The sequence below is a fragment of the Bos taurus genome, chromosome 16 (genome assembly GCF_002263795.3).
Source record: "Bos taurus isolate L1 Dominette 01449 registration number 42190680 breed Hereford chromosome 16, ARS-UCD2.0, whole genome shotgun sequence".
Taxonomy (NCBI): domain Eukaryota; kingdom Metazoa; phylum Chordata; class Mammalia; order Artiodactyla; family Bovidae; genus Bos; species Bos taurus.
In genome coordinates, this window is record NC_037343.1 from 61,818,867 (window position 1) to 61,836,705 (window position 17,839).

At 38.5% G+C, this 17,839-nt stretch overlaps 1 protein-coding gene across 1 annotated transcript in view; it reads left to right on the forward strand.

The window, feature by feature from the left end:
• Positions 1-336: 336 nt before the first annotated feature.
• Positions 337-17,839, forward strand: part of XPR1 (xenotropic and polytropic retrovirus receptor 1) — a 202,457-nt gene continuing 184,954 nt past the window's right edge. Inside the window, exon 1 of the mRNA NM_001192883.1 lies at positions 337-405. Coding sequence (NP_001179812.1) covers positions 337-405 — 69 coding nt within the window. The remainder of the gene's footprint in view (positions 406-17,839) is intronic.

Here is a 17,839-nt window from a genome sequence, read left to right on the forward strand (position 1 = left end):
TCAGGGGAGGTGCCTTCAGCACGTCCGGCCCAGAAGGGGCGGAGCCTTAAGGAACATACCCAAATCCTGCCCCTTACTCCGCCCTTTTCGTCTGGGCGCGTAGGCGGTTACCATGGCGATGACGTATAGAGGGCGGGGCGGGGCGGGGCTATGGAGAGGAGGAGGAAGATGGCGGGAGGGCGGCTCTGAGGAGACCTCGGCGGCGGCGGAGGAGGAGAGAAGCGCAGTGCCGCGCCGCGCCGGGGCCCATGTGGGGAGGAGTCGGAGTCGCTGTTGCCGCCGCCGCCGCCGCCTGTAACTGCTGGACCCGAGTAGGAGTGAAGGGGAGACGGCAGGATGAAGTTCGCCGAGCACCTCTCCGCGCACATCACTCCCGAGTGGAGGAAGCAATATATCCAGTATGAGGTACCGGCGGCGGCCGAGGAGTGGGAGGACTTGGAGGGGCCACCATCTCGCAAGTCCCGACCTCCACCGCCGCCTTCCGCTCTTGCTGCTTCCCCCGTGCCCGAGCGGACTTTGACCCGGTGCGACGGGGAGCCACTGCGGCATCCTAGCCGCGGCCGGCCCCCTCCGGGCCCCGCTGACCTTCCCCTCCCCCGCAGCCCCGTTGCAGCCGGGGTAACGGATATGCAGGCTGCGGGCTGCGGGCCGGGAGGGACTGCACAGCCGGCCGGGGCTGAGGAATGGTGGTGGGAGGGCGAGCCGCAGGTAGCGGAGTCGGGGTGTGAGGGTAGCCCGGGGTACAGCGGTTCCGCGCTAATCCCTTCCTCTTCCCGCTCACCCTGACCTCTGGTCCCCACCCTGGGCGAGCGCCCCCTCTCCAAGGTTAGGTCTTGTTTCTTTCGGCTCACCTCTCCCCGAGGAATCTTCTTCCTAGATTAGCCCCTCCGGTGATTTCCTTCAATTCACAGAGCCCTTCTTCAGCTTTCCCCCACTTGCCCACTGTTGACAAAGGCTTTGTAACAGGGTCGAAACTTGATTTAAATGTGTATCACACGTGCGGTGGTTACAGTAGGCAAACATCGTAATCAACTGTTTTGTTTTGATAATAAGACGGTGACTCGTGTTTTCACTGATTTCATGAAGTATATAAAGTAATCATATCTTTGGTTTTGGCTCTTCGGTTTTGGAATGGAGTGAAGGGGAAGAGGAAGAAAGAAAGAGAAGGGAATTATTAACATTTTCAGGTTTTCTTTCCTAAAATTTTTGTTAGCTAGGGAGAAAAGTACTATCTTGTAAACAATGTACTTTTAAAACATTCCTGTGTATTACAGAAATCATGGCCCTCCTCACCCTTAATTTCTGTGATAACAGCTCCTGGACGGTATTTAATAGAGATAGTGATAAGGAACCATACGTTAATGAAAGGAAAAGTAGAGATAATGAGCCCATTTATGTATTCAGAAGCCAAGATACCTGAAGGGTTTTAAGCTTTGCAATAGGTTATTCTCAGTGGCTGGCAGTTCAGCTCCTGGATAGAGAGACTTAATCTGTAACCTCCAGTAATTCACATCTGTGTTGTGTGCAGGAACAAAGAGTATAAAATCAATATGAACACAAATATGCTAGCTAGATTTTATGAATTAAGATATTTTGGTCTCTTTTTCATTTCTATTTTAAGTTCATTGAAAGGATGTTTAAGTTTATTTATTCATGTAACAGTTGTAACAATTGAAGAAGGAAAGGAAAGAGACATATAAGTAGGTTAAACAGAACCTTGAAGATTGTAAAATAAATTCACCTGGTAACATACAGTATTTCATTATTGCCAGAAATGAAAGGCCTAGAGTTGTTAATGCTTTCTTTCACTTAATTTTCTTATAGTGTTTTGTGACTACGTTTTGTAAGAATGAAATAAGGGACAAGCTTTTCAGCCCGTAGAGCTCTTGATTTATTGTTTCTAATAACATTTGGTCAGTTTTAAAACCTTGGCTAGAGTCCAGATGATGGTTTTTATTGAAAGGAGGGTATTGGTCTTTCATCTTTCTAGTAGTAATTTTCAGCACCACTGCCAGTTCTTCATAGAACAGGGCATCCTGAAGCAACATCCTATATAGTATGGAATGCTTCATTTGGGGAGAAGTAATAGTGATTGGTTGTATGCTGTGATTCATTTTAAGTATTACAGCTCTTAACTGTTTCATAGAATTGTATTAATTTGGAATACAATTTTTAGGGCTGGAAAGAGAAGCGTAAGACTTAAAGATGCAATTACCTCTTGATTTATAATATCAGCTTTGTGGCTGGAGTCATTCTGGTACTCAATTCACATACTGCATTTGGACACTAACTAGTCCTAGATGGTTTACTTTAAGTTGGTCAGAGAGGAACACATTTCATATGTATGACTGTGTTATTTTTTCCTAGGCCAATTAAAAATTATTTTTTAAAAAATTCATTAATTGTAGATTATTAAAATTTTATTCTACAGAGTCCTTACTTTGTGACTTGGATCTTGCGTAAGCTCTTTATTTGGTAGGCAAAATTAATAAGGAGTACTTTTCTTTTTGAATTGGAGCCATTTTTTATATGGTTGGGATCTGTGTGTTGTATATTGTTGCTCAAGAGCTAGTGTTGTTCCTTTAAAAATAAAGAGGCATAAATAAGAATCTTTAGAGGAATTTGGCAGCTTAGAAACTTCGGGGAAAAAAGAATATCGTGAAAGATGTGAGCATTTGCTTGAGAGAAGAACCTTTTCATATGGCAGTAAAATGTAGTTTCTCACATGTGAAGATGATGCTCTTGAAATACTGTTAGCAGAACAGACACTTGGATTTGTTTTTCAAGTACTGGTGATGAAATTTTGGTATATTACCCATGATTTCTAGTGTAGGCTGCTTTCTACTGCTGTGAACTGTTATGAACTGTTCAGCTATTTTGGTTTTCATGTCATTTTGCTGCATTAAATTTTACTTGAAACATCAGACCATTAGAAGCTGAAAATGTTATTTTACCTCTGTGATTGTATGTATTATTGTGTACACACAGTCATACAGTAAGTGCTAATTCTTGTATATGTTTGTCATGAAGCCATGGGGATAGGCTTTTTGCCTTTCCAGGCTTCTGTCCTCTTTCATAAAGTAAGAATATAGGGTTAGAGCTTTTTAAGGTCCATTGTAGTTCATAGGTTTTTGATTTAACTTTTAATGGGTTTCATTTTTTGGACTGTTAAAATTAGTGTTAGTGATCCATCAATATCCTGAAAATGATCAGTTTCTAATTTAAAAATGAATTGTGGAGTTCATAGACTCAATCTTCATAGATGGAATAATAAAGCATAAAAGAATAGAGCAACATGGAGAAGTCATACAAAGAAAATTGGTTTGATTCATTTGTGAATAGTTTTTACAAAGAATAAAACACAAATGGAAAGAGGCTATCCCTGTTTCCAGTAATCTATTTGAGTATAAATCTTGGCATGTAATGCAGAACATCAATAAAAAATTTTCAAGAGCACTTTTTAAAATTTAGAATCAGTGATTGCATACTTTAGAGCTCTGTAATTGATTAATCAAAATTAATTTAGACCAGTTTCCGCCAGACTAGTATGACTATGTTAATATTTTACAGAATATTAGCAAAAGAAGCAAATATATTTGGTGCCTTTGGCTGCTGACTTGTGTTTTCTTCCCTAGGGTCCTGTGCTGCTTTGGTTTCTCAGGAACCAGGAATGGTTTTGTCCGTGTACACTGTAATTTTGTAATGTACTAAAATAATGAAGAATCTAAATTTCAGCATTTTAGAGTTAAAAGGGGATTGACGGATTATCTGTCTCCTTGGTTTTTTCAGACGAAGAAATTAAGGTCCAAAAAGGTTAAATTACATGTCCAGTATCGTATATAGTCTCTTGAGCACAGAGGTGTAAGCATTGAGAGTCAGATCACCCTGACTGTGTGACCCTGATGAAATCACTTCCTCTTCTGGGCTTTAGGTTCTTCATCTGTAAAGTGAGAGAACTGGACTTGATTTCTAGGCTTACAACCCTCTAAGGACCCATATAGCTCCAAATTTCTGTACATTTTTATGGTTTCATTATGCTTGATATATGAAGATGATAGAACTTAAAGTATTACTATTAAAAGCATTCTTTTAAATTAATAATCTCTTTTCAAAAAAATTTGATGATTATCTTAATCTGTGAATGGAAGACTGACCCAATGAAACTTTTATTGAACTCAAATAAAAAGTGATGGTAGTAGTTTTAATTTTTTTTGTTGCAAGATTTGGAAAGGATTCTACATAATCTGCATATCCCTTTTTTCAAGTGTAAGGAAACACCATAACATTATTGTGATTTTCATTTATAGAACTCTCCCATGAGAACACTTGTGTTGCAGGCTTCAATTTCCCAAAGGAATTATGTTGATTAGTTAGGGTTAACTTGCCTTGCTGGAACTTGTTTGAAATTTCCAGTTTGGCCACCCGATGGGGCACAAACCACACTTTTCCTTTCAGGCACTTCTGCAAATGAAAGTACAGTATAGTATATTTAAAATAACATTTGTAAATGAGTATAGCAAAAAGATGCCTGGTACTTACAAATGTTTCTTAAGTGAGTGAATTGTTGTATAAGATAGGAACCTATTACTGTTATTTTCATTGTTTAATAAAGTATGTTAGGGTGAGTGTCCTGGAAAGATTATACTTGTCTATCCATCCCTGAAGGTTGATTTTGGATCAGTTTTTGGGTGAAGGCCCATACCATAAGAACATAGAATCTTACTTGACCTGGGGTGATCATGGAAAATCATTCCTGGCTTCAAATTCAGTCCTAACCTGAAAAGCATTTGAGAGACTGATTAAGTTGTGCTGGCTAGGGGTTTCAAGTATATTTGCATCATAGCCCCAAAGGAGTGTATTCAACGCTCCCATGAAGACAGAGAAGGTAGTTTTAGAAGTGTTACTTATGTTCATTTTTATGTGTAAGACAGGAAGAAATGAAATTTTACTAACATTGAATAAATACGTTGATGAGATGACCTCATTTGAGGAGGTAGTCTGAACGAGAGTCAAGAATTGCTAATAGTTTTCTCACTTGTTTGTTCACTTTCAGCAAATAGCAGTTCAGTTTATGGTTGCTTATAGTTAGATGAATTTATGGATATTACCTAATTTTGACTAAACTAACCCATATAAAATGGATGTGAATTAAAAAGACTCCTGTAAAGAAGCCAGTAATGCGAGTACACGTGAACAACAAGAAAATGGCAGAGCTGACAGTTCTACTTCTAGTACTAGCTTTTTGTCAGCCAAATTACAGAAAAAACAACGCTACTTTAATAGACCTAACAAGCTTGCCAAAAAGTTTCAAAATAATTAAAATAATTCTTCAAAATAAGATTTTAACATCCTTTGTCATCCATAGTGAACTTCACCCTAAATATATGTTATGTATTAGAGTATTCTGCATTGGAAGGTCAGTTTTCCAGCTTGTAGCCATTATCATTAACTGAATCTTGAAGTTTGAATTAGGCCTTTGAAATACTAAAAACTAGGATTTTAAAAAGCAATGAAACTTTTCTGTTAGATTGTTCTTTAAAAGTATTGTTACTGATAATTTCTTAAGAGAGATTAAAAATATTTTTGTATTATTCACAAGTGAAAGTTTAAATTAGTTTATTATTGTCTCATCTTTTAAAACTTCCATTTAAAAATTCTGTGTTTTATAAGGTACACAGTTGTATAAGGAGATAATTTATAAATAAATGTACATATATTGGAGGTGCATGGTAAACTTTTTAAAAATAGTAACGTAACAAAAAAAGTTTGGAAGATTTTGCTCAAGTTGTACAGCTTAACTGGAGGTAGTTTGTGGGTTGCTTGGTATTTATTTAATTGGCCTTTGGGAGATTGTCAGAATTCACTAGGGGTCTTGCCTGGTTGTATTTTTGTTTTCAGGTCTTCCCCTTACCTAGTAAATGCTAAAAGAAGTCAAGTAGACAATGCTCATGAACAAATGCCTAAAAAAATTATTTATTCATTCAACACATATTTATAAGGGCTCTATTATGAGCTATAATGCTGATAGCTTTGTCATTAAATTCTCTTTTATCTTAGAAAAAACCAAAAACCAATTTTTTGTGTGTATGTGTTTGATTTTATATTTCAGTCATATTTCCAGCACATATTTCAACATAGTGCTTTCAAAACTTAAAATGGTGTAGAAAAGGAAGATTGTAGATTGAAGACTTGGAACATGGTTGTAAATTTGGATCACTATGTAAATAATATAGAAGAATTCTCCCTGGCTTTTCAAACTTTTTATATGTTATACACCTTTAAATTTAATTGTTTATAGAAGGAAATTTGCTTACCTGTTTCTTCCTATCACTACGCAGGTGTGGTATCTGTGGTATCAGAAAAGTCTTAAAAAGTTATTTATTATAGATCACGGGAAAGTTTAATTAACTTGCTGTAAGCATAACTTGCAATTTTCATATTATGTGTAATGAGAGGGACAGTGTGATGATTAAGAAAACATAGTCATCTCTTATTGAAGATGACCTGCAGAATTTAGAAAGACTGTAGACCATAAATAAGGAGATGTAAGTCCTTAGAACTAGTTCTGTCACTGAATATTCACAGATAATTAGTGAACAAGTCATTTACTTGAAGATTGAAGGCCTGAAATATAATCATACAGGAAAATGAGAGGCTTTTAGATTATTGTGTGAATTACTTATTTAGACTAAATTGGTAAAGTTGTAATTCATGGAGTAACCCATGTGCTTTGTGAGCTTTTTCTATACCTTAGAGAAGTAATTCTTTAACTTTTTGGTCTTGGTACCATTTGAAACTCTTAAAAATTGTTAAAAAGATTCCAATATCTATTGATAATACTCTATATTTGAAATTAAAACTCAGAGATGTGTGAAACACAGAGTATACAAGCACACCTTCAACTAGGCTTCAGGGACGTGACGTCACATTTCATGTGGCCTTTGGGAACTTCCACCGTGTACTCGTGAAAGAATGAGTGAAAAAAGCACATGAAGTTGTGGTATTGCAGTGGATAATGGGGTCCTGCTGCTCGCTGCTCAAAAACCAATAAAGAGGCCAGGTTGGTGGAAAGAAAAGTTTGCTTTATTTTGGATGTCAGCAACAGCGGTGGGGGTGGGGTGGAGTGGGAGGAGTGGGGAGATGACACACTTATCCAAAGACCAATACCTGCCCCACTTCTTCTAGAATCAATGGACGAGAGTTTTTGTAGGCTTAGGGAGGGAGCTACAGGCAGAAACAGCGCAGTCAGCTCTGACCGTCGTCTTGAAATTGATTATCGGTGGTCTGACCAGCGTCATTTCATATATTTTAAGTACAGATAGTCTGCAGTCCCATGGTCGGTTTGTTCCCATTTCCTTGAGGCCAGTTCTCAGAATTTTGGCAGCTTATGTCATGGCTACAGTCTGGTCATCATGTAGTTAACTTTTCCTACGTGGTAGGGGTCTTAGTATCTGTAAGACAGCTCACAGGATATGGCTCAGACTATTCCATATCCCTTGAGAAGGGACTAAAGGTCTTTGACTATACTTTATAATGACTGGTGGTGATGGTTTAGTCGCTCAGTCACGTCTGACTCTTGCGACCCCATGGACTGTAGGGGTCCTCTGTCCATGGGATTCTCCAGGCATGAATACTGGAGTGGGTTGCTGTTTCCTTATCTAAAATAAAGCTGCATGCTAAATTGCTTCAGTCTTGTCCAACTCTTTGCAACTCTGTGGACTGTAGCCTACCAGGCTCCTATGTCCATGGGGATTCTCCAGGCAAGTGTACTGGAATGGGTTGCCGTGCCGTCCTCCAAGGGATCATCCCGACACAGGGGTCAAACTTGTGTCTTCTTATGCCTCCCACATTGGCAGGCAGGTTCTTTACCACTAGCTCCACTTAGGAAACTTCAAAATTTAACATGGATTCAATGAAAGTGAAAGTGGCTCAGTCGCGTCTGACTCTTTGTGACCCCCATGGACTATATAGTCCATGAAATTCTCCAGGCCAGAATACTGGAGTGGGTAGCCATTCCCTGTCCAGGGGATCTTCCCCAACACAGAGATTGAACCCAGGTCTCCCGCATTGCAGGCAGATTCTTTCCCAGCATTTTCTCACTTCTCTGATCAAACTTAATCTTTGACTAAAGTTTTTCCACAGGTAAAAGGCAGGTTGAGGACGGCACGGGGGGAGGAGGGGGGGTGGGGGGTGGGGCAAAAGATAGTAGGGTACTGCTCCATTTCAGTATTATTATGAAAATAGTTTTGATCTTCTGGGTTCCCTGAGAGAGTTTCTAAGAGTTGCTGCCTTTGAACACACAACTCCTTTCAGAACATTTGGAGATTACCTGAGAAAAAGCTCTCTAGTCTTAGGAAGCACATAAGAAGATAAAGAGAATCCCATGAATGAGAATTCTCTGGTATATCCCCATGCACAGAATGATAGAGAAAAGAAAGTTGTCTTCTCTGGGATTCCCACTTCCAATCTCTATTCCTTGAATTGAATTAGTGGAAATGTGCTCTTTTTGTCATTAAGGAGAAAGGAATTAGCATTTATTGACCAGTTAGGAACCAGGTGTCAGCAGCTTTGTTACCTCATCTAATCTTCACAACAGTTTTGTGAGATAGATTTTTTTTTCTTTTTAACTTATTTTTTTACTGAAGGATAATTGCTTTACAGAAAGTTTTGTAATTTACAGAGAGTTTTGTAAATTACAGAGAGTTTTGTTGTTTTCTGTCAGACCTCAACATGAATCAGCTATAGGTATATATATATCTCTTCCTGTTGAACCTCTCTCCCATCTCCCTCCCCATCCCACCCGTCTAGGTCGATACAGAGCCCCTATTTGAGTTTCCTGAGCCATACAACAAATTCCTGTTGGCTAAGATAAGATATTTTTTTGGGCTCCAGAATCACTGCAGATGGTGACTGCGGCCATGAAATTAAAAGACTCTTACTCCTTGGAAGAAATGTTGTGATCAACCTAGACAGCGTATTAAAAAGCAGAGACATTGCTTTGCCAACAAAGGTCCATCTAGTCAAGGCTATGGTTTTTCCAGTAGTCATGTATAGATGTGAGAGTTGGACTATGAAGAAAGCTGAGCACCAAAGAATTGATGCTTTTGAACTGTGATGTTGGAGAAGATTCTTGAGAGTCCCTTGGACTGCAAGGAGATCCAACCAGTCCATCCTAAAGGAAATCAATCCTGAATATTCACTGGAAGGACTGACACTGAAGCTGAAACTCCAATACTTTGGCCACCTGCTGCCAAGAGCTGACTCATTTGAAAAGACCCTGATGCTGGGAAAGATTGAAGGCAGGAGGAGAAGGGGACGACAGAGGATGAGATGGTTGGATGGCATCACCGACTCAATGGAAACGAGTTTGAGTAAACTCCAGGAGTTGGTGATGGACAGGGAGGCCTGGTGTGCTGCGGTTCATGGGGTTGCAAGGAGTCGGACGCGACTGAGCGACTGAACTGAACTGGAGATAGATGATTTATTATCTTCATTTTACTGATGAGGAAACTCAGGCTTAGAGAGACTAACCAACTTGTTCATGGCCATACACTTACTAAGTAGTAGAGACAGAATTTGAAATAAAATCTGTCATACTTGGGAGCTCTTGCCTTTATATGGGAATTGTAAATAGCAGTGGTGCTAACAGGGGCGGTAACAACAGCTGTTATTTTTTGAGTGCTTACTTTGTCAGTCACTATGGCATTACTTTAAAAATATCTCTTTATAGCAAGCTGTGTAGGTAGGTTTTTATGTTCGCTCTGTTTGTAGACTGGGAACCTGAGTCTTAGAGCCATTCAGTAACTGATTATGTTGAAACTGCTAATTGTGGTTAGCAGATATGAGATTGAAAGAGCCCCTGCTCTTAATTCCTACATCCTGCTGGTTTATGAAAAATAAATAACTCCATCCATTTATGCATATATATGTTTAGGCACAGTCTCCAGCACCTGCTGAAGTAATGGCTGGTCTACTTTTAGTCCTAGGTCTTAGTTCTGCATGGTTTGGAGGTAGTAGAATGTGGTCTGGAGGTTAGAGTTCACCTCTATTAATTTATTTTTTTCTCAAGATTATCAGTGTAACTCTTATGAGGTAGGCGCTGTTAAACAGAGGAACTTATAAAGATGAGCCATAGGAAAAAGATAATGAGATATAGTGATAAGTGTAAAAGGAGGAAGATAAAGAAGAGTGAGCATAGCTGTTGCTATGCCACAGTTGTGGCTTTTTGCTTTTAAAGCATTTCATAGATCATGGAAGGAGAAGGCAATGGCACCCCACTCCAGTACTCTTGCCTGGAAAATCCCATGGACGGAGGAGCCTGGTAGGTTGCAGTCCACGGGGTCACCAAGAGTCAGACATGACTGAGCGACTTCACTTTCACTTTTCATTTTCATGCATTGGAGGAGGAAATGGCAACCCACTCCAGTGTTCTTGCCTGGAGAATCCCAGGGACGGGGGAGCCTGGTGGGCTGCTGTCTGTGGGATTGCACAGAGTCGGACACGACTGAAGTGACTTAGCAGCAGCAGCAGCAGCAGCATAGATCATGGAACGTCAGACCTGTAAGGAATTTCAGAGATTATTTAGTCCAATTCCCTTTTTTACTTGAGTGGGAAATGAAGTCCAGAGAGATTGTGATTCAAGGACACGTAGCTTGGTTAGTGGCAGAGTTAACTCAATCACTCTGATTCATTTTATTGTTTAACTATTTTGCATCATGTACTTGTATGTCAATAATGCATGGAGAGAACAAACTCTGAAGCCATACTGCCTAGGTTCATATTCCAGCTGCACAATTTACTAACTGAGTGACCTCAGGCAAGGCATTCTATTAATTCCTCTCTGTTGTTCAGTTTCCTCATTTGTAAAATGGGGACAGTAATAGTAGTTACAGGACTTCTGTGAGGAATTTATGAGTTAAAATATGAAAAGTGCTAATATAATGCCTATATTTGCTATTAAAATTATTTCTACTACAGAGTTCAGTGGTATTAGTTAAGGCTAGGTTAGCAGTATCTTTGTGAGGAAAACTGAGCCTCAAATTTTGTCCCTCTGGGCTTGTTCAGTTCAGGTTTTTGGAAAATGTCTCTATTGATTTTAGATATTATTCCTTTTACCTGTGAATTTATATTAATAAATTGTCCTTTTTATATATAGTAAGAAATTCAGGTGGGAGCAATCATATGGTTTTGAAAGAAATTTGTTCTCCTTGGTTACTTGTAACTTGTATTCATTTCGGTTATAGACTGTGCCTGCATATTTTTGTTTTTTCAATTGGGGTGACATTTACATGTGCGCTCTTAAGTATGTCTGAACAACTTAAGTGTATAGCTTAAATTCAAAATCCTTTGAATTTTTAGTGGCTATCTAATTGTAGTTTGTTTCAGTTTTCTAATGAAAATTTAATTTTTTAATACTAGAATTGGTTTTAGAGTTGAAAAAGACCTTCTCAAGTCCTCTGTTTCACAGATGAATAAATTGAGGGCAGGAAGGCCAAAATATATGTTTGGTCAGCCTCACAACTAGCTGATAGCAGAGCCTGGAATTAAAATACTGACCTCTTGCTCACTGGTATACCTTACTGAGGCTTATCACTGCTATATAAACATTTCTTTACTTTTAATTTTAAAAATTCATTTTCTTTGTAAGAGACCATATGAATTTAAATGTTCTTGTTAATTATTACTTACTCAGCATTAATACATTTATGTGAATCTGATCCTTTAGTTCACAGTAACAACCTCAAATCGTTCTTGTGTGTGTCAGTTAAAAGACTAGATAAATAAGAGGCTCAAATTTAAAAATATTGTTTACTCAATTACAACCATTGCCCCATTTAGGTAGAAAACTATTTTAGGTGAGGAGATAGGACTGAGAAATTACGGTTAAGGCTTGAGGAGTTAGGTAGAGATGAGAGGAGGACTCAGGAAAGTTGAAGAATCTTTTGGGCATTTCTCTGTAGCATACCTGAATGTTAACACAGGTTACATGTTACCTCCACATGAACAGCACCTCCCTCTCTACCCCCTGTCTCTTATAACATACTGCCAAGCTGAAGTCAGGGCATATCTGACTAGAGAAGATTAGAATATATAATATTAATCTACTAACTATTCATGATGTCCCCTTCCTCTTTTGAAAAAATAATAAAGTGACAACGATGATAATAACAACAGCTGATGTTCACTGAGTGTCTGTTGTATCAGGTGTTTTATGTTTATCCGCACCCTCTAAGGTAGGTTTTGTTATCCTGTTTTAAGAAGTCACTGAATCTTAGATTGAGTAGATTGCCCAAGGTCACATAGCTGGTGAATGGTAAAACCAGAGTTCAAACACAGGTATGTCTTATTTTACAGCCTGGATTCTTTTTTTTTTTTTTGGTTTTAATTTTATTTTAATTTTAAACTTTACATAATTGTATTAGTTTTGCCAAACATCAAAATGAATCCACCACAGGTATACATGTGTTCCCCATCCTGAACCCTCCTCCCTCCTCCCTCCCCATACCATCCCTCTGGGTCGTCCCAGTGCACCAGCCCCAAGCATCCAGTATCGTGCATCGAACCTGGACTGGCAACTCGTTTCTTACATGATATTTTACATGTTACAATGTCATTCTCCCAAATCTTCCCACCCTCTCCCTCTCCCACAGAGTTCATAAGACTGTTCTATACATCAGTGTCTCTTTTGCTGTCTCATACACAGGGTTATTGTTACCATCTTTCTAAATTCCATATATATGCGTTAGAATACTGTATTTATGTTTTTCCTTCTGGCTTACTTCACTCTGTATAATAGGCTCCAGTTTCATCCACCTCATTAGAACTGATTCAAATGTATTCTTTTTAATGGCTGAGTAATACTCCATTGTGTATATGTACCACAGCTTTCTTATCCATTCATCTGCTGATGGACATCTAGGTTGCTTCCATGTCTTGGCTATTATAAACAGTGCTGCGATGAACATTGGGGTACACGTGTCTCTTTCCCTTCTGGTTTCCTCAGTGTGTATGCCCAGCAGTGGGGTTGCTGGATCATAAGGCAGTTCTATTTCCAGTTTTTTAAGGAATCTCCACACTGTTCTCCATAGTGGCTGTACTAGTTTGCATTCCCACCAACAGTGTAAGAGGGTTCCCTTTTCTCCACACCCTCTCCAGCATTTATTATTTGTAGACTTTTGGATCACAGCCATTCTGACTGGTGTGAAATGGTACCTCATAGTGGTTTTGATTTGCATTTCTCTGATAATGAGTGATGTTGAGCATCTTTTCATGTGTTTGTTAGCCATCTGTATGTCTTTTTTGGAGAAATGTCTATTTAGTTCTTTGGCCCATTTTTTGATTGGGTCGTTTATTTTTCTGGAGTTGAGCTGTAGGAGTTGCTTGTATATTTTTGAGATTAGTTGTTTGTCGGTTGCTTCATTTGCTATTATTTTCTCCCATTCTGAAGGCTGTCTTTTCACCTTGCTAATAGTTTCCTTTGATGTGCAGAAGCTTTTAAGGTTAATTAGGTCCCATTTGTTTATTTTTGCTTTTATTTCCAATATTCTGGGAGGTGGGTCATAGAGGATCCTGCTGTGATGTATGTCGGAGAGTGTTTTGCCTATGTTCTCCTCTAGGAGTTTTATAGTTTCTGGTCTTACGTTTAGATCTTTAATCCAGTTTGAGTTTATTTTTGTGTATGGTGTTAGAAAGTGGTCCAGTTTCATTCTTTTACAAGTGGTTGACCAGATTTCCCAGCACCACTTGTTAAAGAGATTGTCTTTAATCCATTGTATATTCTTGCCTCCTTTGTCGAAGATAAGGTGTCCATATGTGCGTGGATTTATCTCTGGGCTTTCTATTTTATTCCATTGATCAATATTTCTGTCTTTGTGCCAGTACCATACTGTCTTGATAACTGTGGCTTTGTAGTAGAGCCTGAAGTCAGGTAGGTTGATTCCTCCAGTTCCATTCTTCTTTCTCAAGATCGCTTTGGCTATTCGAGGTTTTTTGTATTTCCATACAAATTGTGAAATTATTTTTTCTAGCTCTGTGAAGAATACTGTTGGTAGCTTGATAGGGATTGCATTGAATCTATAAATTGCTTTGGGTAGTATACTCATTTTCACTATATTGATTCTTCCAATCCATGAACATGGTATATTTCTCCATCTATTAGTGTCCTCTTTGATTTCTTTCACCAGTGTTTTATAGTTTTCTATATATAGGTCTTTAGTTTCTTTAGGTAGATATATTCCTAAGTATTTTATTCTTTCTGTTGCAATGGTGAATGGAATTGTTTCCTTAATTTCTCTCTCTGTTTTCTCATTATTAGTGTATAGGAATGCAAGGGATTTCTGTGTGTTGATTTTATATCCTGCAACTTTACTGTAGTCATTGATTATTTCTAGTAATTTTCTGGTGGAGTCTTTAGGGTTTTCTATGTAGAGGATCATGTCATCTGCAAATAGTGAGAGTTTTACTTCTTCTTTTCCAATTTGGATTCCTTTTATTTCTTTTTCTGCTCTGATTGCTGTGGCCAAAACTTCCAAAACTATGTTGAATAGTAATGGTGAAAGTGGGCACCCTTGTCTTGTTCCTGACTTTAGAGGAAATGCTTTCAATTTTTCACCATTGAGGATAATGTTTGCAGTGGGTTTGTCATATATAGCTTTTATTATGTTGAGGTATGTTCCTTCTATTCCTGCTTTCTGGAGAGTTTTTATCATAAATGGATGTTGAATTTTGTCAAAGGCTTTCTCTGCATCTATTGAGATAATCATATGGTTTTTATTTTTCAATTTGTTAATGTGGTGTATTACATTGATTGATTTGCGGATATTGAAGAATCCTTGCATCCCTGGAATAAAGCCCACTTGATCATGGTGTATGATCTTTTTAATGTGTTGTTGGATTCTGATTGCTAGAATTTTGTTAAGGATTTTTGCATCTATGTTCATCAGTGATATTGGCCTGTAGTTTTCTTTTTTTGTGGGATCTTTGTCAGGTTTTGGTATTAGGGTGATGGTGGCCTCATAGAATGAGTTTGGAAGTTTACCTTCCTCTGCAATCTTCTGGAAGAGTTTGAGCAGGAGAGGTGTTAGCTCTTCTCTAAATTTTTGGTAGAATTCAGTACAGCCTGGATTCTTAACATGAGGCTACATGGTCAGGATCTCGCAAGGGGCTGGTGGTGTAAAAATAGGTACGCGCCTGTCCTAAAGGAGCTTGTAACTTGGTTGGTCTTCTAATCGTAGTATATTGTGATTATGTTACAGAGGAATGGCCGATTGATTTGCTATGGAGAATCAAAGGTATTTATCTTGAAAGCTTTCACAGAAGTACTAGAGGTTCAGTAGGGTTTGTTGCCATGGTGAAGAGGGACAGGACACTGAGGGCGTTCTAGGCAGATAGAGTAATACTGAACGAAGGCACAGATAGGTGCAAGTATGCAAGCATATTAGTGAAATCTGGTTTAGTAGGTACGTTGGAGGGCTGATAGTGTGATTCATACTGAGCTTTGAATACCATGTCGAGGACTTTAAATGTTTCCTGGTTGTGAACCACTAAGGATTTTAAAGAGACTTGGGGATAGGGATCAATGCAAAGTGAGAATGTAGTTTAGATCCTGGAGATGCAGTGGGGAGACCAAGACCAAAAAATGAAAACCAAATAGTATAGCCAAAAATAGTGAGAGCTTGAATTTACTACCTCATTTAATCAGTTTTCCCACACTTTAGCATCTAAAATCAAGATACATCTCGTAATTAATTATCATAGATTAATTGGCAGACTTTTTCATTCTTAGAAGCACATAAAGTAATGGTGTATATTACTACTAAAGGGATCTTAGATTTGATGAAATAATGATAGTAATAATATATAATATTTACTGAAAGCTGGCTGTGTGTCAGGCAGAGTCGTACGTACATGTTAGCATCCAGCATCTGGTAGTGTCTGGCATATTTAGAAACTTAAAAACAACAGCAAAATAGAATGTAACTGAAAGACTATGGGATCTGCCTGAGATGTCATTAAGGGATAAGAAAGAGATTTAGGAGAGCATCATTGAAGGCAGTCAGTGGAGAAAACAGGAAAAGCTCATGTTTATCCCCTATAGAGCGTGACTAGAGCTCTGGAAATGAGTTACTTTGGTATCAATTAGGAGAAGTTGGTCTTATTCTTTTAGTTTTGTTTATTCAGTGAAATGGGATCATTGATGACAAAATTGAGATGATAGTCTTTCTCCTGTTTTTTAAATATTTGTATCATAGCAGGTAACAAAAGTATTGATAAGCAGGTGAGTCACCACCTCTAATCATGTAGTTCAAACATCTTTTGATTAAATCTTCCTTTTTGAGTAGAATAAGCTTATTTGAAATATTGGTATTTCAAATTATGCTGCCATTAGTTATTTGCTAAAGAGGATTGCAAGATTTTTTTTTTTTCTAGGATTCGTTTGCTTAGTATCATGGACTTTCAAAAATTCAGTTCTTGATAGATTCAGAAATTAGAAAGTGAATTGATTTAGAGACCACTGAAATTGAAATTGTGATAACCCTGTTGTTGTAATTGTAATTTAATTGTAATTGTAATAACCCTGTTGGGCAAGTCATGTAGCCTTTCTGTGCCACAATTCTCTTATCCTTAAACTGGAAATAATAATACGTTTTACTTTTGGAGGATCATGTGAAATGAAATGAATCAATAATTGGAAAACAGGACAGGAGGTTTAATAGTTACTACACACAGTAAGTATTAGCCATTATTACATATCTATCCTTAGTGGTTTGAGTCTAACAGTTGAGCAGCATCTTGATTTGTTTACTGTTGACACAATTGGGGGAAGGGGTCAGTGAAACTGTAACTAGGAAAGGACAACTTAGACTGTTTATTCAATTATTGAACAAATGGAAGTTGAAAGAATTTTACCTTTTTAAAAAAGGCTATGGGAGTATCAGACCACCTGACCTGCCTCTTGAGAAACCTCTATGCAGGTCAGGAAGCAACAGTTAGAACTGGACATGGAACAACAGACTGGTTCCAAATAGGAAAAGGAGTATGTGAAGGCTGTATATTGTCACCCTGCTTATTTAACTTATATGCAGAGTACATCATGAGAAACACTGGACTGGATAGAATCAAGATTCTAGCTGGGAGAAATATCAATAACCTCAGATATGCAGATGACACCACCCTTATGGCAGAAAGTGAAGAAGAACTAAAAAGCCTCTTGATAAAAGTGAAAGAGGAGAGTGAAAAAGTTGGCTTAAAGCTCAACATTCAGAAAACTAAGATCATGGCATCTGGTCCCATCACTTCATGGCAAATAGATGGGGAAACAGTGGCTGATTTTATTTTTCTGGGCTCCAAAATCACTGCAGATGGTGATTGCAGCCATGAAATTAAAAGACACTTACTCCTTGGAAGGAAAGTTATGACCAACCTAGACAGCATATTAAAAAGCAGAGACATTACTTCGTCAACAAAAGTCCATCTAGTCAAGGCTATGGTTTTTCCAGTAGTCTTACATGGATGTTGGACTATAAAGAAAGCTGAGCACCGAAGAATTGATACCTTTGAATGGTGGCATTGGAGAAGACTCTTGAGAGTCCCTTGGGCTGCAAGGAGATCCAACCAGTCCATCCTAAAAGAAATCAGTCCTGAACATTCATTGGAAGAACTGATGCTGAAGCTGAAACTCCCAATACTTTGGTTACCTGCTACCAAGAGCTGACTCATTTGAAAAGACCCTGATGCTGAGTAAGATTGAAGGCAGGAGGAGAAGGGGATGACAGAGGATGAGATGGCTAGATGGCATCACCGACTCAATGGACATGAGTTTGGGTGGACTCCGGGAGTT